The 27,539-nt window shown below is 35.6% G+C and overlaps 1 protein-coding gene across 2 annotated transcripts in view; it reads right to left on the bottom strand.

Annotated features, from left to right (window-relative positions):
- LOC101901649 (gamma-1-syntrophin) overlaps positions 1-27,539 on the bottom strand; it is a 214,727-nt gene that overhangs the window by 101,129 nt on the left and 86,059 nt on the right. For both annotated transcript variants that reach the window (XM_059120023.1, XM_059120022.1), the window contains exons 2-4: positions 14,304-14,397; positions 11,713-11,859; positions 7,712-7,997 (exon numbers count right to left, since the gene is read on the bottom strand). In XM_059120023.1, the coding sequence (XP_058976006.1) occupies positions 7,712-7,997; positions 11,713-11,859; positions 14,304-14,363 (493 nt within the window). In that variant the 5' untranslated portion in view covers positions 14,364-14,397. The remainder of the gene's footprint in view (positions 1-7,711; positions 7,998-11,712; positions 11,860-14,303; positions 14,398-27,539) is intronic.

A 27,539-nucleotide genomic window follows, 5' to 3' on the forward strand; every position in this document is an offset into this window, starting at 1 on the left:
ATGATTTTCGATTTAAATGTGGTTGTTTCAATCAGTAATGGGATTTTGCAGCGATTCGGATTACATCTGGAAGAGGAGACTTAAAACTGGTAAATAAAAGTAAAACTCAAAAGGAATAGTGAACAATTCCTTTGAAGTACTAATTCAACTATTTCAGAAAGTTGCAGGTCTGAATCTATTTTTAAACAGTACTGAAATTTGAAGTTGCTGTGTAGTTAGGTGTTTCCGTGCTCAATTGGGAGGGAGTTTTTACTTAATTATCTGCTGATCGCGAAAGCATAACTGAGTGGAACGACCTGTAAATATACCTAGCAGTTACATATCAAATAAAGGCTCTAAGTCCTTCTGTTGTTTGTCTTTTATTGTTCATAAAAATGCTTAAAGTATTCCATGGTTCATAGAAGAGAGATACTTGCAGGTTTTCCATTGTCTATCTAAAGAAGACTTCGAGGTCTTCCATTGCCTGTAGATGACTTTGAGGGTTCCTAGTGTCTTTAGAAGATCTGTAACTGTTTTCTACTGTTTATGGAAGGTCAAGAGGTATTCTACTGTGTATAGAAGACATGGAGGTCTAATACTGTAAAAAGGTCTTTTAAGGTCTGGAAGTTTTCTTCTGAAGGTTTCTATTGTTCATAGAAGATCTTTCCAAGGTACGCAGGCTATGCTATCGTACAGGGTTGTCCATATTCAACGGATCTATCTTGAAACGCCATAAATTTTGACAGAGATGTCACATCGCTTAATGACATACCGCGTTTGAAGCGTCAGTCCAAGCAGATTTTTACCATGAACCAATACACGCCACGCGAAATATTGAAATTTATCTTCAACAGAAGAAGTCAATTGTGAAAACTCAACGTGCTTTTAAAACATTAAAAAATTTGAGAAGTGCGCCTTCTAAGAACACACATTAAGCGTTTATATGAAAAATTTTCGACTGGTAAGGCTCTTTCCAATCCGAAGAGGCCATATAAAAGTCGACCAAGGCGATCGGCCGAGAATATCGCTGCCGTACGAGCCAGTGTTGAGAGGTCCCCAAGAACATCCCAAAAACGCCGTTCTCAGCAGTTGGGCATGACTCGGTCCACTTTACAACGGATTATTCGCCTTGATTTGCATTTGTTCCCGTACAAAATTCAATTGACGCAAAGAATGTTGCCTGCGGACAAGCCTCGTCGATAGGAATGGGCCCAAAGAGTCATGGGTCCGTCGAATATGGGCAACCCTGTATAATTCATTATCTTCAACATCTCAATAACTCATGTGGAATAAAAACAACAAACACAAACAACCTAATATAAAATAAGTTTAAATATACCGCTATAATCTACAAAAATTCTTAATAATCAATGGGGTTATACGAAAACATGGATAACATTCAGTAATGTATCTGCCAGAGAAGATGGTGCCTATTACGAACTCAAAACACCAAGTATTAAATAATCCCGTTAAAATAAAATACCGAGGTATAGTTTTATGGGGACTATTTAAAAACTTGGACCTATACAGACAGTTCTTTGCAGGGATGTTTCCTAGGTATTGGGAAGACAAAACCGTAAATTTACAGCAAGTTCGGGCTAAAATTGTGACAAAATGAAACAGAATACCATAAATCTGTCGGTACAGTTAAATGGGGGCCATATGAATTATGAACTCAAAACAATTGAGATAATTCTATTGTTAATTTGGCTACAATCGTCAAAATATCGCATATTGTGGGGTACCGTTATATGGGGTCTATATGAAAGTATAGTTTTGATTTTCTGCATAGGAAGTACTACCCATTGTTACCACCAAATGCCGAATTCGAAACAATTCTCTAGGAAAAGACATAAAAATATGGAATATAGAAAGGTACTGTTGTATGGGGGTTATACGAATACCTGAACCCCTACAAGGTGAGGTGAAAAAACTACAACCATCTTCAGACTGCTGTCATTTCTAAGCCAATCGTTCGAAAGCTCTTAAAATTATTCCTGTAACAGCTCATTACATTGTTTACAAATATTACCAGTAAAGAAAGTCCTAAAGTCGGGCGTGGCCGACTTTATGATGCCCTACACCACTTTGCTAATTTATTAGAGCTCCACGTAACAATTAAAAGTTTTTATAGGAGAATTCAATCATACACGCTATGTTTAAAATTAAAATTTAAAGTTTAAAGGACTAAATATGCCGATGCATTTGTATCTTTTAAATTCGGACTTGTATTGCCCATTTGGTGCAAAATAAATTTAAAATCAGATAAAGATATATATGGGAGCTATATCCAAATCTGAACCGATCTCGATAAAATTTGGCAAAGATATTTCTGAGCTGTATATGATATATTTCCTGAAATATCGTTGTAACGGAGTGCATATTACGGCTGTGGGTAACAAATACTAGAAATCAGATGAACAATATATATGGAAGCTATAGCTATATCTTAACCGATCTTCACTAAATTTGGCATACTAGCTTCTGGACTCAATTCGGTCGTAAGTGTCAAATTTCATCCCATATGGGCAAATATTAGACGTTTGGTGCACAATAAAAGGTAAATCGGACGAAGTTATATATGGGAGCTATATCCAAATCTGAACCGATCTCGATAAAATTTAGCAAAGGTATTTCTGAGCTGCATTTGATATATTTCCCCAAATATGTTGTTACAGAGTGCATATTACGGCTACGGAGGACAAAAATAACAAATCGGATGAACAATATATATGGGAGCTATAGCTATATCTGAACCGATTTCGATAAAATTTGGCATACTTATTTTCAGGCCTAATTTGATTGTATGTGCAAAATTCCATACTATTCGGGCTGATATTACACGTTTGGTGCACAATAAAAGGCAAATCGGACGAAGATATATATGGGAGCTATATCTAAATTTTTACCGATTATCTCCAATTTCAATAGGGTTCGTCCTTGGGCCAAACAAATGATTTGTGCAAAATTTTATCTCAATCGGATAATAAATGCGACCTGCATTTTGTTCACAAGAATACATGGACAGACGGACGGACGGACGGATAAGAATATATGGACAGACGGCTACTGCGACTCGGGTTTCGATCAAGTTGCTTTTTTACTTTTCGAACCATGTCTGCTGATGTTGTTGTTTTCTTCCGTCCACTTCCTTGACGTCGGGCTACACTTCCAGTATCACGGTAACGCGCGATGGTACGAGACACAAAATATTTATGCACATCCAAATGCTGGAGTGCTCTAACGATAGCCACTTGTGGTTTTCCAGGCAAACATAAAGAAATCACACTATCTCGCTTGAATTCCATCACGAATAATTTTTTTCTGGAAAATTCTCACCAAATTACTTTTGTACGCTTGTAAACGATATAATGAGCTGTCACTGGAATAATTTTAACAGCTGTCAGACGAGTGCCTTAGAAATGACAGCAGTCTTTAGTTGGTTGCAGTTTTTTCATCTCACCCTATATTTGGAAATATAATAATAAAAGCGCTTATGATTCCATAATTCAACAAAATATTATCAAAATTTTTTTCTTGATTTTGGTCTTATATGAAGTGTTCTGTTGAATATATAAAAGTAATGTAAGTAAAGCTCACACTTTAACATCAATGTCCACTCAGCCAATGCAGTGGAGAACTCTGAGAGTAAATATACACCTAAGTCTGTTTTTACACGGTCTTTTTGTACACGGTTTTGATATAACACGGTTTGAAAATTGAATATTTTTAATTTATTTACACGATTTTATTTCATTTAGCACGATCTGAAAGTTTATGTACTTAAATTTTTTTGTCAAATTTAATTTTTGCGAAGTATGTTCATATCACAAAAAAGTATTTATGAAAGAAAAAAGTCTGAAACCATCGATAGTTTGCGAACACTAGCTTAAAGATTTAAGTAAATTTCCCTTTAGCGCGTACAAACAATTTTTACTGGTCAAAGCAAATGTGAATAGCACTATGTGCATACAATAAAATTTACTGGTCAGAGCAATTGAAACGTGTTAATATTTTGTGAACTGTTAATGCAATAAAACGTGTTTGGTAAAGAAAAAAATAAAAATTCTTGTTTTTCACTAATTTTAATAGGTTTTAGAGATTAGGAACAAATCACCCATTTTTGTATAAGATCAATGTCTTTTTTACACGGTTTTTTTTTACACGGCTTCTTCTGGAACCAATCTACCGTGTAAAAACAGACTTAGGTGTACTTGAATTTCACCTACAGGGACGTTTGAACCCTCAGCAATGAAGTAATAGAGGGAGATATGTCTCTCAAATCGTTTAAATTTTGAGCACTAGGATAAACTACCCCTATATCACTTCAGGTGGGTGATATAAAACCCATTCCTACACAATTTTTGAAACGTGCATTAATGTCCAACAGATGTTAATTGCTGAATTTAAAAACACAGCTATTATTACTACATAATGTACCACTCCTACCGAATAAAAGCCTTTGCAATTGATGCTATTTGTTAGTTATATTCAATAATAATCACAACAAAATAAAATTTTAATTATTTAATTAATATAATTATTATTTAATTGTTTATTGAACGGATATTGACTTCATATGGACAATTCATTCGAAGGGGTAATGTGTGTGTATTCATGCGAATAATTTCAACCCGTTTGACATTAATGGTATATGCTTTTTATACCCTACACCACATAGTGGTAAGGGTATTATGTCTTTGTGCATTTGTTTGTAACATGGAGAAGGAAACGAGATAGACCCATAGTTACTTTTGAGAACCTTCATAGAATCACTTTCTGAGTCGATTTATGCATGTCAGTCCGTCTGTCCGTCCGTCAGTCCGTCTGTCCATGTATTCTTGTGAACAAAATGCAGGTCGCATTTATTATCCGATTGAGATGAAATTTTCCAAACAATATTTTTTTGGCCCAAGGACGAACCCTATTGAAATTGGTGAGAATCAGATCAAATTTAGATATAGCTCCCATATATATCTTCATCCGATTTCGGGTTGAATGTGCACCAAATGTCCGCTATCAGTCCAAATGACCTGAATTTTGGCACACACAACCGAGTTCGGCCTAGAAGCAAGTATATCAAATTTGGAGAAAATCGGTTCAGATATAGCTATAGCTCCCATATATATCTTTCATCCGATTTGATCTTTAAGTCCCTCACATTCCTACTATGCACTCCACAACCGTGATATTTGGTACCAGGTATTAGATGGAGCACAGAAATAGCTGTTTGTAATTTTATCGAAATCGGTTCAGATTTGGATATAGCTCCCATATATATCTTCATCCGATTTAGTGTTTTAGTCCCTTACATTCGTAATATTCACTCCACAACCGTGATATTTGGTACCAGGTATTAGATGGAGCACAGGAATAGCTGTTTTAAATTTTATCGAAATCGGTTCAGATTTGGATATAGCTCCCATATATATCTTCATCCGATTTCTGGTGATTGACCACCAAATGGCCGTAATAGCATCAATTTTAGCAAATCCGACAGAAACCAGCTTAGAAGCAAGTACACCAATTTTAGTAAAAATCGCTTCATATATAGCTACAGCTCCCATATATATCTTTCATCCGATTTGGTCTTTAAGTCCCTCACATTCGTAATATGCACTCCACAGGAATGATATTTGGTACCAGATATCAGATAAAGCCCAAAAATAGTTGATTTTAATTTTATTAAAATCTGTTCCGATTTGGATATGCCTCCCATATATATCTTCATCCGATTTCGTGTTAAATGTGCATCAAATGGCCAATATCAGCCCAAATGGCAAGAATTTTCGTACATAAGACCGAATTCAGTCTAGAAGCTAATACGTCAAATTTGGAGAAACCCGGTTCAGAGATACAGCTCTGAAATGCCCAGTATAAACCTTTTTACGAGAGCTCTCCTAATTATGCATAGTGGTGTAGGGTATCATGTAGTCGGCCCCGCCCGACTTTTGAGCTTTCCTTACTGGTTTAAATTGCCTCATTTAAATCAATTGTGAACACAGGGACACACGTTCTCCCGCTCAGTTTATTCATTCCATGACCACAGGAAAAATGCAGTAACCAGAAATACGTGCCGTCATTAAATGGTAAGGTTTCATGTGAAAAGTGTTGACCTAAGTTAATAAAATGTTTAAACAAAGAAAAACAAATGCGGTGGAGTGTTCCACAACGACCACAGCTCAATGGCAGCCATTTACACAGGACTATGAAAAATTCAATACACCATGCCATTGACACACTGAACTTAGTTACAAAAAAAAAAAAAAAAAAAAAAAAAAACAGGGCAAAAGGATGGTTGGAAATTAAATTGCTTTAGAGTTATATAAATATTTAACGTTATCGATGAAGAGGTTTTTTTCGGTTTTCAATTCAGTTGTGTAGTGAGAAAATATCTCCATAATTTATTAAGGCAATAACAAGGTCGGTTGAACAATTCAATACAGAAACAGCAGGTGCACTGTGGGTCAAAAATTTATGTCAAAAAATAAAATTATTCCAATAGTAAAAGAGCCCTATGAAAAGTAAAGACTTTTTATAGATTAAAGAAGTCCTAGATGATGTTGGTGGAAATATTTGAGGTCTTGTTTTAGAAGATCATCAATTGCCTACGGTCTTCTTTTGTCTATAGAGAACTTGAAGGTCCTATTTGTCTTAGTCTTAGAGGTCTCCTATTGCCTATGGAAGGCCAGAGGGTCTTCTATTTTTCATAAAAGGATTAGAAGACTTTAATTGTCTATAAGGGGACTTGGAGGTCTTCTAGTGCCTATTAAGGACCTGCAGGTCCTTCTATTGTCTAGAAGGACCTGCAGGTCCTTCTATTGTCTATAAGTGACCTGCAGGTCTCCTATTGTCTATAGAGGACATGTAGGTCTTATATATATTATGTTTACCTATAGAGGGCCTGTAGGTCTTCTATTGCCTGTAGGTCTTATATTGCCTATAGAGGATCTGTAATTCCTTTATTGTGCATAGAACGCCTGGAGGTCTTCATTTGTCCACCGAAGACCTGTAAGTTTTCTATCATCCATAGAGGGCCCGGAAATTCTTCTTTTTTCAATAGAAAGCCTAGAGGTCTTCTACTGCCTACAGAAGGCCTGGAGGCCTTCCATTGTCCATAGAAGGCAAGTAAGTCTCATATTGTCCATAGACGGCCTGGAGGTCTTCCAGTGTCCATAGATGGCCTGCAGGCCTTATATGCCTACAAAAGGCCTGTTCATAAAGGGCAAGGAGGTCGAATATTGTCCATAGAGTGTCTGAAGGTCTTCTATGGTCCACAGAAGGCCTGAAAGTCCCCCAGTGTCCATAGAAGGTCTGGATGCCTTCTTGTATCCATAGTATTCATAGATGGTGTCTAGTGCCTATAATAGGTTTGGAGGTCTTCTATGGCCTATGGAAGATGTGGAGGTCTCATATCGTCTTTAGAAGAGCTTAAGGTCTCCTATGGTCTTTAGAAGATATGAACATCTTCTAACTCCTTAAGAAGACCTAGAGGTCGAATATTTCCTTTAGATGAGCTGGAGGTCTTAAATGTGTACCTCTCCAGCCTGTAGAAGACCATCCATTGCGACCATCCCGTGTCTATGAGTATGTAGGTATACATAGATTTGTTTTTATGAACATTTTTTTAAAGACCACTGTCTTCCGGCTAATACACCTTATACAGTTATAAACATTCCCAATACCCTTTGTCTGTGTTCTGGTTTTCTGTGTATCGGGTTGGTAAACTTACATTGTTTTTGCAGAAATGGTGTTGCGGCACGATAATGTTTGACGGTTAAAACAACAATATCGCCGGCGTTGCGGAGTATATTCACAGCATCGTCATGGGGGCAGGCGGTTATATATTCACCATTAACTTTAATTATGGCATCACCCACAAACAATTGACCAGTTATGTCGGCGGCCTGATCCTTGTAAATGCGTGAGATTAATATGGGTAGCTTGTGTTCGGCACCGCCCTTTATGCTCAAGCCAAGGCCGCCTTGTTTTTGACGCGTGATTTGTACCATGCGTTCCTGAAACGGAAAGAGAATGAACAGAGAAAATATTAACACAGCAAAAGAGGAGGGTGTTGAAAATGTAATGAGCTTAACTTTAGAGTCAACAATAACTACAACAAGAACAACAGGGCCACAGACCGTGGAAAATATTCCAGGGAAAATGGAAACAAAGTAGGAACCTTGGTAGGAAATTTTGTGTATAAAAATTTCTTCATATTAAGTATTAAAGGTGGGAATTTAAGTCACGCATGAATGCGAGAACCACGTTTGGATTGGTGGGTGTGATTGTTGGTGTAGGTTTCTGCTGCCGGTATTTGTGAAGATAGGAAGGCTTAAGTTTTATAATAATGAAATAATGTATTAATTATTTTCATATGCTTCAATTAAAGCATTCAACTGTCAAATATGTCAAGACATTTTAACAAGTTAATTGGATTTTAAATTGAATACATGTCGTAATGGATACATTTTCTGTTGGTAGGAGATAGGTGGAGACTGTCGACGACAATAGGAGACATGTGGTAACTTCTTGAACAAAAGAAGGAATAAAATGAGTGGAGAGGGATATTAAAAAAGTGTACTCAGTTAAATAACCAATACTGATAACTTCTTGTTACACTAGTTTCTTTTCATATATGAAGCCAAAATTATGCTCTATAGGTCATAAAACATTTAAAATTATATCCATTTTGGAAGATTTTCAGAAATAAAGAAGGTTTTATCGTTAAAAAATTTTTGTATGGATGATGAGAAACCATAAAATCAAAATGTAGAAAATTTAAAATATTCAAAACCTCTTAATTAATCTAAAATTGGGAGCTAATTTTATTGGGGGCCATATATAAACCTGGATTTATTTTTTTCTTTATATCGGTTAAAAAGTGAAGGTGGTAAAAATTAAAGTATTTAGCAACAAGTAAAATCCGGAGGGTAAAATGGAATGGGTTAAAAAATTTTACTAATAACTAAAAAAAACAATATTAATAACGTTGGGCGTATTCTAATAAACATTGCAAATGCGATGGATTTTAAGTATGCCAAATGGGAACTCTTAAGTAAATAAGAAATCTCGGAATTATCCGAACAGAGAGAAAGTGTCAAAGTCAAGGAGAGAATTTTGTTACAACACAACAAAATGGAGGTCTTCTATTGTCTATTTAAGACATGGAGGATTTCTATTGTCTATAGAAGACCTGGAGGTATTCCAGTCTCTATAGATTCCTGGAGGTCTTATATTGTCTATTGTTTTTGGAGGACCAGGAGGTCATTCTGAATGTCTTCCATTGTCTATAGAATACCTGGACATCTTGTATTGACTTAAGAAACCTGAAGACCTGGAAGTCTTCTATTATTTAAAGAAGGCCTGGTGGTTTTTACAGAAGACTTGGAGATCTTCAATTGTCTATAGAAGACCTGGAGGTCTTCTACTGTCTACGGAAGACCTGGAGGTCTTCTACTGTCTACGGAAGGACTGGAGGTCTTCTTTGTCTACAGAAAACTTGGAGGTCTTCTAATGTCTATAGAAGTCCTGGAGTTCTTCTAATGTCTACAGAAGACCTGGAGTTCTTCTAATGTCTACAGAAGACCTGGATGTTTTCTTATACTATCTTTAAAAGACCTGGAGGTCTTTTATAGTCTTTGGAAAGAACTGGAGGTCTTCTATTTTCTTTTGAAGACCTAAAGATCTCTTACTCTCTACATAAGACGTGTAGGTCTTATATTGTCTAAAGAAGGTCTTCTGTAGAATACTTGGAGGTTTTCTATTCTCTAAAAAGACCTGGAGGTATTCTATTGTCTATAGATTCCTGGAGGTCCTCTGTCCAAAGAATGTCTGGAGATCTTCTATTGTCCATAGAATGCGTGGAGGTCTTCTATTGTCCATAGATAGCCTGCAGAAATTATATTGTCTATGGGAGATCTGGAAATATTACATTTTTTCTATAAAGTAACTATAAGTCTTGAATTGTCTGTGGAGGATGTGAAGGGTCTTCTTTTGTCTTTAGAGGACCGGGAATGTGTGTGAAGTACCACATACAGTGGACCAAAGTACTCCACTTTATATAAAGCTGATAAAAGTTTTGAGATGTGAAAATGAGAGAACTATTTAGATGTAGCAAGTATAAAAAGAATCGTTAACTTGTTTCGCAAGTTAAGAGGGATATAAGTATTCAAAATTGTGACCCTTTATGGGAGAAGTACCAGAAGGGATGGGTAGATTTATATCATCTTCTCACCAGATCTTGTGTTGGAATATGTTTTGGGGAGAATCCGATGCTTATTTCGCATTTTATGAGAGTTATAATTATTCAAAAATATTGTCCCGTAGTGGGCGAGGTACAAAGAGGGGGGGGGGGGGGGGGGGGGGTCTTATATATTTCACGTTCACGCGGGATCTTGTGTTAGTAGAAATATTGGGATGTGTTAAATTCATAGAAAATGGTTTATTTTAAAATTGTGATGGGTTGTTGGGGTGTACCAGAACGAGTTGTACGTTTTAACCGTTTTTTATTTCAATTCTCATGTTGGTACTAATATTGAGAGATTGTTATTTAACATTTTATAAGATTATTTGATGGAGTGGGCCAACATTGTCTATTTTCACATTTGACCTAGCAGTGCTACAAATATTGGAATTTGTAAAATTTGAACAAAACTGGATGATCCTTTTGCTATATATAAAGTAAACAATTTTCTTGAAAAAGTTGACCTGTACTGGGAGAGGTACCTGAAGGAGTGGACCGTTATTGTCCATCTCCGAACTCAATCTTAGCTTGATAATAATATTACCATTTACCAAGTTTGGATCAAAATCGACCCTTCGAGAGTTATAATGCGCACCAGCCCGACAGACGCACGGACACCCCTAGATCGACTTCATGTGTCCTGAAACGGATTTGGTCTAAAAAGACCTATAGTCCAAATTCGTTGAGGGATGAGGGACGTTTAGGTCGTAGCAAATAAATTATAGCCTCAAAAGGTTTCACTTGTTTTTAAAAATAATTCAAAGAAAAAAGAAGCATTAGCCGTCACTTGTTTCACAATTGACATGTTGTCCATCTTTGAATACCATCCAAGTTTGAAAGAAATCTTTAAATATAGAAGGCGCCTATATATTTTAACTTCATATTACTCATTTTTGTATCTTTATGTGTGCAATTAAATTTTTTCACAAAAATTTTACCCCAATGTATATTAAATATCATTTAATATATACCAGATTGTCGCATATATTAAATTAGCGGTTTCCATTTCACCCCAGCAATTTACACTAATAAATTCATTAATATTCATAAATTTGCTATGAGAAAAAAAATTGTAGCTTACTCCGCGAGCAGCAAAATGCCAAACACCTGACTTAATATGTAAACAGAAACCACACACACACACACATGATAGTATCTCATATTACAGTTGCCGCCCCTCTGGTTTTTGAGAAATTCCTTCGACTATCATAAATTTAATATGAATAATTTACATAATTCCGGTGACGGCTAATTTGTTTTAATATATTTTACTGTTTTTCGAGATTTACTTTATGCATATATGTATCCTTTGCAGTTATCCCAGAATAGGAATGTGACATTATGTTTTATTATTATTTGAGAAGAAAAAAATAATTTTTATTGTTCATCGTTTGTGTGCACAAATCAAGGGGGAATTCTTTAGTTTTTTTTTTTTGATTTAATTAAAAAATAAATAGGGGCTTGAAATTTACATAAATGAGACTTACTTTTGATTCACTGGGTGGACCATTTTGTGCATTTGTGGGTGTGACAATTTCCAATCTCTGTAACGTCACTAATTCCATCGTCAAATTCAGTCTCAGGGGCTCTGGTTTGCATTTGCCATCGCTGACATTTACCATCCCTGTGCGGATCTGTAAGTAAAGAAATGAAAAAAATGTGAAATATATATAAAAAAACAAGTAAAAAGATGTATGTTCGGCCGGGCCGAACTCTGAATAACCTCCACCATTTGGTACAAATATGGAAATTTTCAAAAAAAAAAAAAATAAATAAATAAATAAAATTTAAAAATTAAATTAAAAATTTGTTAAAATCTTAAACATACCGAATGTAGACGTATAATAGGGTCTATATCACGACGTGGACCTATATAGGCAATTTTTGTCATGAACTACTACAATATTCAAATGCGAAACTTGAAAAAAAGCTGTTTATAATGAAGCTAAAATCATCAAAAGACCGAAAATGGGGAGGGGGGTTTAAAAACGTGGACCTGCACAGACAATATTCTGGCATAGGCGGTAGTATCAATTACGAACTTCAAACAAAATTCAAACAAAATTTGAAATAATTCTGGTAAATAATTTCGCTAAAATCATCAAAATACCGAATATCGGGGGTATCGTTATATGGGGGCTATACGAAGAGTGGACCTACATGGCACATTTTCTGGTTTATGCTGTAGTATCTATTACGAACTTTAAATACCAATTTTGAGACAATTCCGGTAACTATTGTTGCTGAAATCATCAAAATACCGAATATCGGGGGTACCGTTGTATGGGGACTATACGAAGACGTGGACCTACATGGCTTATTTCCTGTTTTAGGATGTAGTATCCATTACGAACTTCAAATACCAAAATTGCAATAATTCCGGTAAATAATGTCGCTAAAATCGCAAAATACCGCATATCGGGAGGTACCGTTATATGGGGGCTATACGAAGACGTGAACCTTTCCTACAGACATAATACAAATTTTAGTAAATTTTTATCAACTTACTTCATTTCGTTCGGAAGCTAGAATAATTTCCACAGACTAGTGAAATTACATCAAGATTGAAATACAATTCGCTACCCTCCACCTTCGAAAGGAGGTTTTATTCATTTTTACTCGTCTGACAGATGTTAAAATTATTCCAGTGACAGCTTATTATATTGCTTATTAATTTTCCAGAAATAAACTTATTCGTGATGGAATTCAAGCGTGATAGTGTGATTTCTCTATATTTGGCTGGAAAACCACAAGTGGCTATCGTTAGAGCACTTCAGCATTTAAATGTGAATAAATATTTTGTGTCTCCTACCATCGCTCATTATCGGTGATACTTGTAGCGTAGCCCGACGTCAAGGAAGTGGACGGAAGAAAACAGTACCATCAGCAGTAATGGTTCGAAAAGTAAAGAAGCGACTTGATAGAAACCCACGTTGCAGTGGCCGAAAAATGGCTCGTGAGCTGAACATATCGCAATATTTCTTTCGGCAAATATTGAAAAACGAGCTCGGGGTAATGCCATAATTCGTGCCGAAGATGACCAATTCGAACAAATCTAAATTTATTCTAAAATTTGATGCTATTTCCGACATTTTTTGTTTTCATTCAATAAAATTTAAAAAAATGTAAAAATTATGTTGTTTGACTTAGTTGCAGTTTTTTTTTATCTCACCCTGTATATTTCCAAAACCACCTCCATATCTCAATTCCAAAAGAAACCTAAATATTTAACATCTTTGGCTATCCCAATACCTATTCCTTCACTCAATAGCAACTTTTGTACCATTTAGTGCCTTTCGTACAAATATCGGACGCAGCAATCTAAATATTAAATTTCAGAATTTTATCTCTATCCCCTCACTCGATGCCAAATATAGTACCATTCAGTACTTTTCGTACAATTATAGTACAAATTCCCGGAATCACCTTGGTGCTCTTATATCAAATTTCAGATTTTAAGCACAGTCTGTTCACCAAATATCAAAATATACCAAATATAGTACTATTTAGAACTTGTCGTGCACTTATAGTACGCATTTTAAATCACCTGCCTAATATCAAGGAGGGCCCAATAAAACTTTTTAAAATGCCAGCTTCATTTGTTTACCCTAAACCAAACTCTTACAAATTTAGTACGATTTTGTACAGTTCGCACTCTTAGTACATATTTACAAAACAACTTTTAAGTATCAAACTTACTTTCAGGTACCAAATTAGTTCTATCCGTTCACATAATACCAAATGGTACCATTTTAGAGGTATATTAACATTTTAGAACTTTTCGTAACCTTTAAGTTCAAATTTCCAAAATCCCCTTGGTACATCTATGCTGCACTTCATCAGTGACTCTCATTTCAAAGTTTAGAATTCTTGCTCATTCTTTTTGTCAAGACAAGGTATTTACTTTTTTAGTACTTTTCGTACCCTTCAATACTAATTTCCTAAAACACACGCCTGCACACCAATACTGGCCCTCGTGCAAAATTTCTAGATTCTAGCTTCAGCCGTTGCCTCTGTGCGTTGATTCTAGATCAGTCAGTCAATTAGTTACTATTTAAATTTCTAGATTCAAACTTACCTTTAAATTTTGATCAACTTTTTCCTCTATCGGAGTCGCCATTTTTTCATTGATCTTCATGCTTTACGTTGTAATATTTATTTTTGGTGTTTCACTAAAAAGAGAATAGAGAAAAGTGGCATTTAGTAACAATTAAAATTTAAATTTTTATCAGAATTTCAAATTTCTCGAGTTTTGCACTTAATTTTCAAATCAACCGACTCATTAATTCATTGACATAAATGTGACTATTACCTGCAAATAGTCGTTGTGATTTTTCATTTTCAATCAATTTTGTATGACTTCGATTTGATTTCGGCTTGAAATGAAAATTGCCTTTCAACCGCAGCGATAAAAGTGGCATCACGGAGAGAAAAATTAAAGTTTAATTGCATTTGATTGATGGACATAAGGGTATTTGGGTTATTGCCACACGTGGGAGGTAAAGAGTTGCTATGTGAGGTTATAAATCTCCTAAACACTAAAAGGTATTTAATGATAGAAAGAGCGTAATGAACTAATGGAGACAAGTAAAAAACTTTAAGTTCAGCAGGGCCGAACTTTTAATACCCTCCACCTTAGGGTAAGGGAAACATTAGAACCCATTATGACCCACAAATACCAATGTTTCGACAAATCCGCGAAGATATGTGGCAAAAATCATCAAAATACCGAATATGTACAAAGCGTGGACCTATACATACAATATTTCGCCTTACAAACTAGGACCAATTATGACCTAAAACTACCAATTTTCAAACAAATCAGTGAAAAATGTGGCAAAAACCATCAAAACTCCGAATATTGGGAGGTACCGTTATATGGGGAATATAACAAAGCGTGGCCATATATATAGAATGTTTCACCGCACGAACTAGGACCCATAATGATCTACAAATACTAATTTTCAGACAAATCTGTGGGAAAAAGTGCCAAAAATCATCAAAATACCGAATATCGGGAGGTACTGTTATATGGAGATCGTACAAAAACGTGGACCAATATATCTTATTTTCAATACCAACCATCCTAGACACAATACAAATTGTTTTGCTAAATTCTGACGCTCTACGTCAAATAATGTGGGCTGTATCGTGATTTCGACAGACAGACAGATGAACATTGTTAAATCGACTTAACATGTTACGCTGATGATGTATGCTTCATGGGGTCTACGACGAATATTTAGGGAGGTTACAAACGGAACGACAAAGTTAATATACCCTCATTTCAAAGGTGCAGGGTATGAAAATCTCACTATAGGCCTTTTGCAGATAGAAGGCCTTCTTATGGGACTTCCTAGTGACATGTTTTCTATAGAAAATAATATTTCTAACACTCTAATCTGAACATCAATTTTGTTATGTTGTAGATTTTAATCAGCTCTCACTAAGACCTTGCTGCTACCTTCCAAAACTCTGAATATTTAAAAATTTGCTAAATCGATAGACATGGAAGGTTTTCTTAAAACGTGAGACTTTCCAACACCAAAGAAATTATAGATGAAACCCACTTCTGGATATTTAGAGTCGTTCTAGTTATGTCCGTCTGCCTAACGTTCTATCCGCTTATCTGGTTAGATTTGTTTCATACATTAAATCAGGTTAGAAAATTAACAATTCGGTCAACTTCTTGTGGACGGAGGTGCGTCGATATATAACGTGTAGAATAACACAGGGTGAGATGAAAAAATTGCTGCCATTTCTTAGCCACTCGTCCGACATCTGTTAAAATTTTTCCAGTGACAGCTCATTATATTATTTATCGTGATACTGGTAACGTAGCCCGACGTCAAGGAAGTGGACGCAAGAAAACTGCAACATCAACAGTAATGGTTCGAAAAGTAAAGAAGCGACTTGATTAAAATCCGCATCGCAGTGGCCGAGCGCAAACATATCGCAATATTTTATTCGGTAAATATTAAAAAATGAGGTCGGGGTAAAGCCATTGAAATTCTAAAAAGTGCAGGAATTTAAACCGCAACAGGAAGAAAATAGACTCAAAAGAGCTAAAGAGTTGCTTCGCTTGGCCGAAAGTGGTGAACTGCCGAATTTGGTTTTCTCTGGTGAGAAAACATTCGTTGTCCAGCGGTCTCTAAACAAACAAAATGATCGTGTTTACATGCCAAAGAGGTCAGCTGAAAATTTACATTTTCGGTTGGCCACCAGAACTTAAGCCCCGGCCATAGTGATGGTGTGGGCCGCCATAACAGCCAATGATGGCTCTCCGCTCGTATTACTCGACGTGGCATCATAATAAATGGCGAATATTATCGTGAAAATATTCTGGAGTGTGTATTATAGCCTTGGGCTCGCAAACATTTTGGCCGCAGACCTTGGACATTCCAACAAGACTCAGCACGCGTCACCCAAGAATGGTTACAAAATGAGGTTCCTCTCTTCATTTCCAGCTCACAATGGCCATCAAAATCTCCGGATACCAGTCCGTTGGACTACTGTGTCTGGAATATTTTGGAAAGCAAGGTTGGCACTAAAAATACCAAAGTGTCGATAACCTCAAGCAAGCACTTCCCCGGGTATGGACTAAAATACCGCAGAGCAACATTCCGGCAGCGTGTAACAGTTTCATTGGCCGTTTAAAGGTCATAATTTGTGCCAAAGGTGACCAATTCGAAAAAATCTAAACTTATTCTAAAATTTGAAATATTTCCGACATTTTTTGCTTTTATTCAATAAAATTTAAAAAAAAAATACTTCTGCTAAATTTTATCAAGATCGGTTCACTATATATGTAATATTAGCCCAAATTAAATAGATTATTTCATATTCAATCGAATTTTACCATTTGGTGAAAATCGGTCCGGTGATCCATTTCTTTATCCGATCCATATCTTTATCCGATTTCAGGTTTATTTTGCACTAAGTGACTAATATCAGTCCACATGATCTAAATCTAGGCAATTGCGACTGAATTCATTCTAGAAACAGAAACATGCAATTTGGAGAAAATCGGTTCAGATATAGCTATGGCTATCACATATATGTTTCATACGATGTGGTGTTTAAGTCCGTCACAAAAGAATAATATTTGGTACCAGATACAGCCTAGAAATACCTCTATCAAATTTTATCGAGATCGGTTCAGATATTATAATATCGGCCCATGTTGGATAAATTTTTTCATAGTCATAGTTTTTGCCATTTGGTAAAAATTGGTTGGGTTGTCTATTGCTCTAATAAGTATTTTTAATATAATTCCTATAGAAGTCAAATCATGCACTTTACAGCAAAGTTATTTTGTACTGAGGTACAAAAACTTCCATATTTTTTTTTTTTTAATCGATTCAGCGTTGGATTCTGCCATGATACGCATTCAAATAAGGTTCACAGTTGTTATGACCTACTTCACATAAATTCCCAATATAAACTATTCTGTTACATGAGCTCTACCAAAGATGCATAGTGGTGTAGGGAATCACATAGTTGGCTCGACTGACTTTTGACCTTTCCTTACTGATTTTACAATGTATTACTGAATAAAATTTTTGAATTTTCAATATCGCAAAACCCTTTGTTTACAAGTAGTCGATTTTTTTAAATATTTTAAATGGTTTCACTGGAATAGTGAAGTTTTTGATTTTCGTAGATGTTTTTTAAGCCCTGGCTAAAATTGAGGTTATGTTTAAAAGACTTTATAGTTATACTTTGTTGTTTTCAGAACTCTCCTGAATTTAGTATTGAAAATACATAAAAAATAGATATATTTTTTAAAATTTGCGATTTTTCTAAAAAATTTAAAAAGTTATGAAAAAATTTCAATTTTTTTTTATAAATTTAAAGATTTTTTTAAAAAATTAATTTTTTTAAATATTTTTTTTTTATAAAAATTGAAATTTTTTATTTATTTTTATTTAATAAAATTGTGAATATTCAACGACTTTATAACAAGAATTGTGGGTCTGTGAGTGAGTGAGTTAAAAGCAACAAGAGTTCACAAGCCTGTCAATAAAATTATATTAAATAATTTCCAAGTATTTTTAAGTTATATTTTTCGGAACTTATGGAAAACCTCCTTAGCTTTGAAAAATTATATTTCGTTTTGGTTACCACTTCTACAGAAATATTTCTAAATAAAGAAATTATTTATATATGCTTGCAGTATTAATTTTTCATACCTTAATCGTAACACAAAAATGTATTAAAACCCTGGCAATTCATAAACATTATCCATGAAGTCCTTTCTAGAATAAGAGCAAGCCCCCATAACAATGCATCGAACAAGAGTTTACAATTATTATTGTCATCGAATGCGAAAAAAACGTTTTGGCCAATGCATGCATCCGGTGCATTTTATATATGTTTAACTAACAACAATCCCACAACCTACTCGGTACCATTTGATATATAAACCTACTCTCTCTCTCACTCACCCACGCACACATTCGAACACATATGATATACCACAATTAGACCCAATTTCCGGTCAATTGGCAAATAAGGCAGGGCAGGAAAGAAAAAAAAAACGTCCTGTCCTGTGAAATCTTCCATTATTGTGAAATGTTGCTCGAAGGGGTGCTGCTCTGGAACACCAACATAACGAGGAACTTCCATAGATGACCAAGTGATATACTTATTGTCGAACACAATTGGTTTGTTTTGGTTTTTAGGTTTGTATGTCGCTCGGTTGGATGATTTATAATCGGACAATGGTTATCAAAAGATTTGCCAAAGCAAACAATTGGAGTTGGGAAATGGTTTTCTCTGTTCGTTGGTCTGTTCACCTGTAGATAGGTAAAAGTTGTCCGTTAGGATAACGTGTCCCAGTTGTTGAAAATGCAAAAATGTCAAATGATGGCTTTTGTGAAATAGTTCACATGAGAGGGAAAAATATTGAAGAGGTAGATGTGTGGTGATGTGTTTTAAAAGGTACGTTTATATATATTTAAGATAAGTCATGGCTGGTTATCACGACTGACTAGTCATAAACGATGAGTTATCGATTTTGATAATAGAGATGGATGAAATATCGATGAACTTACCAGGGGTTATCGATGAGATCTTGAAGGGATATTAATGAGCTATCGGCGAGTCATTGACGAACTGTCGGTTAACTACTGACAATCCATCGATAAGCTATTGACAAAATATCGGCAAGCTATATACTCAAAAGGTGCCGATGAAATAGCGACAATCAATGGACATACTAATAAAAAGATAACTCAATCAAAATCGTTAGGTTTACTCGTAGAGGAACAAACTGCTAGGCATGCCCTGCGGCTCATCAAGTATGTGGATAGTATAGTAAATCAGGTTATAACTAGTGTCTATATATCACATAGACACAGCTTTGAACCACTTGATATTCACATACCTAACAGAGACATTTGGACTCGTGATACTCCACCTTTTAACGGTATAGCTTTTTATACTGATGGATCAAAGATGGAAAGTGGAACCGGGGGCCGGAGCCTACTGTGAAAGTCTAAATATCCGACGATCTTTCAAATTAAACAACGACTATAGTGTTTTTCAGGCAGAAATTTTCGCTATCAGGAAGGCCATAGAGTTGCTGGAAAATAGAGTCTGGATTGCAGGAATGCTCTAGAAAAGACTAAATCGTTTATTAAACTCTGTTGGGTCCCTGGACATTGTAGCATACCTGGAAATGAATCTGCTAACGAATTGGCCAGGCGTGATCTGAGTTGATGTAGAGATTGAGAGCTCAGTGAAACCACCCTTATGTCACTTTTTCCAAATTATTCATAAACATTACTATCTGAAATTTCAACAAAACTGGCTATCTGAAAGGGGATGTATTGTCTCCAAAAAGATCTAGCCGGTGATCTCCGAAAGAAGGTCTAAGTCACTTTTATCCATGACGAAGCTGGACTTGAAACTTGTGGTAGGCCTAATTACAGGACACTGCAACATTAAGGCCATGACATCCAAATGGGGGGTGACGATAATGAATACTGCAGGCTTTGCAGGACGAGGAAGAAACTGAGACGGTGGAACACTTACCATTCCACTGTCCAACTCTCACAGGAGCAAGACATACGCTACTGAGTGGGCAAATACTGTCGGATTTGTCTTCCCTCTCCGACATTGACCAGTAGTCATCCTTCAGTTTGCCAGACGACTAAAATGGCTAAAGACGATGTGTTAACACGCCGTAGACACAAATCTCTTAAACTCTCCATTCTCTATATAATTTCGTACTTACTTCTTTTACTTTTTCACTCAAAGCTATTTTATTTCTTCTCCTATTTTTAGTCTATTTTTATCTCTTCTCTTCTTTTTAGCTCCGAGTGAAGTGGTTGTATTTCTTACAACCACGCATCCTTTAACCTAACCTAATAAAAAGATATCTAAGATTTTTCGATTAGTGGTACACGATCAACCGACAAACTATTGACAGAAAATATTGATTAGCTAATGGCGATCTATCAATAACTTTTCGAGAAGCTATCAATGAGCTATTTACGACCTATTAATAAGCTATCGATAAAATATCGTTGATGGATCGATTGAATGACCATCTACTATTGACTGATTATCGATAAACATATCGATATCGATCTAATATCGATCTAATATCGATCTAATATCGACAATATCGATCTAATATCAAGATTATTGGCAATTAACGAAATTAACGATCAGACGAAGACGATCTGTCAGTGAGATAACCATGAAGATCTAATGATGAGATGTGGAGAAACTATTGATGTGTCTTGGACAAGCTATTAACGTCCTATCGATGAGCTGTCCATGTGCTATCAATAAACCATCCAAGAGTTATTACTGAGACATTTACTATCTATCGTTAAGTTATTACCTACCTATCGATAAGCAATAAACTATATCTTGATTACATATAAACGTGCTATTGATAAGGTACTGATGAGCTCTGAACATTTAATCGGCATTAACTAATTATCTAAAATTATTATTTCGCTCAGTTACAAGCGGAATGACGAACTTAATATACCCACCATACTATATGTTGTGGGGGATTAAATATAAAAATAAAATCGGAGTTATTCTCACAAGGGGGCTATTACAAAAAGTGGACCGATATTACCTATTTTCTGTTCCAATAATTCTGAATGTAAATTAAAGATCTCTATCAATTTCAAAACTTTATTTTATAAGTTAACACACAATAAGTTGTTAATCCAATAAAGTATAGTTTCTTTTATTAATAATTATTCCAAAGCAATCAATTCTCATGAATCTGCATTGCAGACGTATATTATTTTTCCCAACATCAAATTCCGATTAATTTTAATGAACCCAAAAAATGCATTTCCGGTAGTTGACTTCGTCAACCCATGCAATGCTTTACGCGTGTAGACGAAATTAATAAGAATTGTTTTTGGTAACAGCAATTAAATTTTAAACAACAGAGTGGCATGATTTCATGGAAAATAATTTTGTTAAATAGGCAAATTAATTTTAAAATTTAATTCTTACTCGAATATTGTAATGTAGTTTTTAAGACACTCTTTGATCAGCAGCCAACCAATAAAGTTGATTTTAATAAATAGAAAAATCGTGGTTTTAATAATAAAAGCTGCAGTAAGTTCAATTTCGATAATTGCAACTTACAGGATCAAAAGTAGTCCGCGATCCTTTTTGATAAAGTGACGCGTAATAAAAGACAGCGGTAAGTGCAATTTCGATAATTGCAACTTACAGGATAACATTAAATCGCGAGCCCTTTTTGACAAAGTGTCGCGTAAGGATCACGTTGATCCAAATTTTTTTTGATACCTTATCACGTAAGGATCTAACTTATATATTGCGAGATATGTGTGTGCCAATATATATGGGCAAAACTATAAAGGGGGGGGGGGGGGGTGGGAAGGGGTATAAAAAACTACAACAAAGTCAAATGCCGTACTTTTTACATCTTTTTTTTTAAATTTTATTTTAATTTTTCTTTAAATAAAAGCAAAAATTGTCGGTTATAGCATCAAATTTTAGTATAAGTTTAGATTTATTCGAATTGGTCACTTGGCACGAAATATTGCTTTGAAACTGCCAATGAAATGTTTCTCTGCGGTATTTCGGCCATTCCCGGCGAAGCGCTTACTTGAGGTGATCGACACTTTGGTTTTTGTGCCAACTTTGCTTTCTAAAATACTCCAGACACAATAGTCCAACGGATTGGTATCCGGAGAATTTGGTGGCCATTGTGCGCTGGAAATGAGTGGCGTGTGCTGAGTGCGATGGTGCAGAGTGCTGTTGGAATATTCAAGGTCTGCGGTCAAAATGTTTGCGTGTCCCAAAATTCAATACAACCTCCAGCATATTTTCGCGATAATATTCGTCATTTATTCTGATGCCACGGTCGATTAATACGAGCGGAGAGCGACCATCGGCTGTTATGGTGGCCCACACCATCACCAAGGCCGGCAACACTTTAGCTCTTTTGAGTCTATTTTCTTTCTGTTGCGGTGTAAGTTCTTGCACTTTTTGGAATTTCAATGGCTTTACCCCGAGGTAATTTTTTAATATTTGTCGAATGGAATATTGCGACATGTTCAGCTCACAGACCATTTTTCGGCCACTGCGATGCAGGTTTCGATCAAGTCGATTCTTTACTTCTGATGGTGTTGCTGTTTTCTTCTGTCAACTTGACAATGGGTAAAGGGCGATGGTACGAGACACAAAAGTTTTATTCACATTAAAATGCTGGAGTGGTTTTCAGCCAAATATGAAGAAATCACACTATCACGATTGAATTCCGTCATGACAAACTTTTTTCTGGAAAATTCTCACCAAAATGCTTTTGTGCGCTTATAAACAATGTAATGAGCTGTCACTGGAATAATTTTAACAGCTGTTGGACGTGTGGCTTAGATATGACAGCAGTCTGAAGTTGGTTGCTGTGTTTTCATCTCACCCTCTATAAGGGCCCGAACAATATTTTGTTGAAGAAACCAGAACCCTTTTGGAGTTTTGATCTCTAAGCATATTTTCAATGGAAATGTCTGAAATTCTACACTAGGAGTTTTTTGTGAGTCAATACTGTCAATACTATTCCGCGATATCGTATATCCCTCCTATAAAGGTACCACGCGATATTCGGTATTTTGATGATTTTAGGTAAATTTTTCGATGGAATTGTCTGAAATTGTACACTAGGAGTTTTTGTGAGCACTTTAACTCCTGGAAGAGAATTATCTATATAGGTCCACAATATCGAATAGGCACTATAACGCGGCACCCCCCGATATTCGATATTTTGATGATTTAAACGATATTTTATACCGGTTTCAAATTTCTTTTTTAAAATTCTAATGAGTGCTACCTATGACGAAAAATTTCGTATAAAGGATCACGTCTTCGTATAGCCCCCATATAATTTGATTTGATATTTAATGATTTTAGGGACATTATTCACCGGAAGTGTTTCAATTTTCCTATGTGTAGCTCGTAATTGGGACTGCAACATGTGTCGGAAAATTTTCTATGTGGGTCTACGTCTTCATACAGACCACACATAGCGGCACCACATATAGGGTCCACGAAATTGTATATTCCCCATATAACGGTACCTCCTGATATTCGGTATTTTGATGATATTAGCCAAATTTTTCAATTGAAGAAAATTGCCTATATAGGTCCACAATATCGTATAGCCCCATCACAACTGTACCCCCCGATATTCGCCATTTGGGTGATTTTAGCGCTATTTTTTACCAGAATTGTTTTAAATTTGTTACTTAAAGTTCGTAATAGGTACTACAGCCTATGACAAAAAATGACAACGTTTTCGTTTAGCCCCGTGTAACGATTGTCTTTTACGTGGTAATTTTCGACAAAATTTTTGGGAAATTGTTCAAGTTCTTTCAAAATGGTAGAGGCTATTAAAAGTTCGGCCCGGCTTAACTTAGCTGCTTTTTTATTTATTAACTCTACTTTTACTATATACTGGATTTTCTTCGTAATTGTTTCTTCTGACTCTGAATAGTTTAAAATCATGAAAATAGAACAGTGTTTGGCTTGCTTGTTTGGGATACCATAGTATTTTGTTGTTGTTGCAAAATCGTCAGGCAAAATCCCATTATTGTTGTTTTTATAAAAAAACAAAGTTTGTTTATGAGTGGAGAACGATGGTAATGTTTACCAGGGGGTAAGGCAGGGAATACCTAGGTTTCGGAAAGAGCCACCAATCCTCATCAGTTCCCTTGTTTCTTGTCTGGGATATTCTCCCCAGAAGTTATTTTAAAAAATAACTTCTATGACAAAAAACATTTTTTACCCAAGTGACGAGATCGTAAGCTCACTTGGGTAAAAAATGTTTTTTGTCATAGAAGTTATTTTTTAAAATAACTTCTGGGGAGAATATCCCAGACAAGAAACAAGGGAACTGATGAGGATTGGTGGCTCTTTCCGAAACCTAGGTATTCCCTGCCTTACCCCCTGGTAAACATTACCATCGTTCTCCACTCATAAACAAACGTTGTTTTTTTATAAAAACAACAATAATGGGATTTTGCCCGACGATTTTGCAACAACAACCATGAAAATATCCAATATCCGGAGGCACGGTCATAATATAATAGATACTTTGCTTATAAAATAATGGTTATAATATAATAGATACTTTGCATAACAGACTGTAATTATATAGACACTTTACGAGAGGTAATGGTACCAATTACGAACTTCTGTGGAAACATTTCAATGAATTAACTTATCAATGTATCTAACAAATATGGAGGTGTTTCGTTAAATGTACGAAAAAGTGCATCTCTCTAGATCATTTTCTACCCGAAAAGGCTGTGACTATTGTGGTTTTCAAATGCTAATATAGAAAAAATACGGAATATCGAATGAAACTGTAATAAATGGGATCTATACCCAATTAAAATACTCCGTATAGATCTGGTTTTCATCCTATTTAAATAAGGGCATATCGAAATAATAAGTAGTTTTTTTTCATGTCCAATTGTTGTAATTTATGTTGGTCTAACCTAATGTACGACTTTAGAGCATTATACCCAAATCCCATTAAAAGAGGTTTAAAATATATTCAAATTGCGGCACTAATATTTAATACGATGTAATGCTCTTATTTGAACAACATAATCTCCATCATTTCAATAGCCAATAAAAGTATTAAATTCCAAATATTGAAAATCGGAAATGGACGAAAGGCTTTACTCTGGCTCGTTTCGTTTTTCCATTTATGTGTGCATAGGGTGCGTATGATGTATGGGCACTTATTTGAATTCAGGGTATTCATACGCCATAATGTCCTCACAATATGTTGTAGATGAATGTTTTTCAAACACACACACAGTCTTTCTCTTTCTTGTATTCTCAGCGTTTCCATATTTACATACACACAAAGAATAGATTACAGACTGATTTGATGATTAGCACTTGAAGCGTGCTCTCCGCCTGATATGAAACATTGAACGTCTTGCTTGAAGAGTTCACCCTTAATGCCAGTGATGGTACTCAGTGTAAGGCATGTGTCTGTCAGTCCGTCTGCCTGCCTGCCTGCTTGTCTGGCTGCATTGTGTTTGTTTCACCGTTTTGCTGGCACATGCTTTGTTTTTACTGTGTAGCTTAAGCTTATTTGTCTATATTATTTAAGATTTTCTTCATCTTTTTGTATGCCTTTCTTCTCCACACCAATCAAACCAAAATGAATGAAGCAACATTTGCCCCATAAGTTCATGCATGCATTCTGCACACGCACACACACAACCATATTCTCGCATTCACCTACAAAAGGGAAAACATGAATATTTCACAAAGTTTGGTGAGCACGAGGAACAGAGCTGTTGCTGACGTAGTTATTGTTGTTGTGAAAAATATGTTTTTCTTTTACTTTGTTTGTTGGCCCCAATATACAACATATGTTAACGGTGCACACACACACACATATGCCATAGAAATGTGAACACATATGTTCGTATGTATGCATGTGCGTGTGTGCGCTGAGCTGAGCTGGGGCAACATGTTAAGCCGTGGCACAAAATAGCTCAATAAATCCATCATGTAAAATCCCCTCTGTCAGATGTGTTAAACCATGATCATGATGCTTTGAATTTTATAGTTCACTTGAGATTCGATGCAGTAAAGCCAGCCAGCCAGCCAGGCAACAGCAACACATCACTGCGCCATCATCAGTTGCATATGGAAATTGTCGTGGTAAGCAAAGGTTTATTTTTTTGTTTTGCTGTGTTCTCTTGCCCACAATGCTTGGAAAAGAAATACAAAAATAATATTGTCTTGGTAATATTTTAAATATTCTTTAGAAAAAATGGATTGAAATTTAATGTATGCTTTCGATGGTACTTTTGGGTAGGTGTTTTTTTAGTTTAATCACGTAACAAGTTTGAGATCGACAACTCGAGCTATTCAAATCAAATATACAAATATTAGGTTATATTTTTACAAAATTAGAAGATATATCTAAACGCAAATTTATCAACCTATCTAGCCAAGCTGAGTCGATCTAGCTATGTATCTCCGTCCGTTCGTCCGTTAATTTGTAATCACTCTACAGGTCGCAATTATGGTCCGATCTTCACTAAATTTAGAATGGAGGTGGGACTGGGGCCAGAATAGAAGCCTATTTCTTTTGGAGATGATCGCAATTACAGACAAATCTATGCGGAAGTTAGTATTTGGGTAGAGCTTAGGGCTGGGCAGAAGCCTTCCAATTAATGGGTGAAATAGACCATAACAATTGTGTTAAAAAACTCAAATTTTCCATTCAACCGCGAATATTTTTAATCCCGGCAAAATCACAAATAGACGAACAGGTCAATTCTGATCGTTACGTAGATGTCGATAGTAAATATATCGGATATATGTTGCGAAATATTTACAATCTATATATACAAAGAAAAGGGATGTTAGGCAGAATGCATATAGCTCATGAATGGCTTGACCGATTTGAAAAATTTTGTCTTGTCCAATTATCGTTCCATCCTCACGCAATTTTTCACTAGGGTAGGGTTAGACTCAATAGGGCTAGGCCTATTGTTTTCAAAATGTCCGCAATATTTTTAGAGGTTGAAATGGACCAACAACTAAAAATGTTCCTGATTTTGCAGCCATTACACACAAACAACAAAGGACACGAAATATCGCATCAAGTTAGCGTTCAGGGCATCGGGAAGAATGGACCACTACTTTTTTATGAAAAAATACCAACATTACTTACAGATGATATCCGAAATACACAAAAGGCGGACTTCTGGCTTTTTATACCCTACACCACAAGGTGGTCAGAGTATTATGTCTTTGTGCATTTGTTTGTAAC

Source organism: Musca domestica, unplaced genomic scaffold (genome assembly GCF_030504385.1).
Source record: "Musca domestica strain aabys unplaced genomic scaffold, Musca_domestica.polishedcontigs.V.1.1 16, whole genome shotgun sequence".
Classification (NCBI taxonomy): domain Eukaryota; kingdom Metazoa; phylum Arthropoda; class Insecta; order Diptera; family Muscidae; genus Musca; species Musca domestica.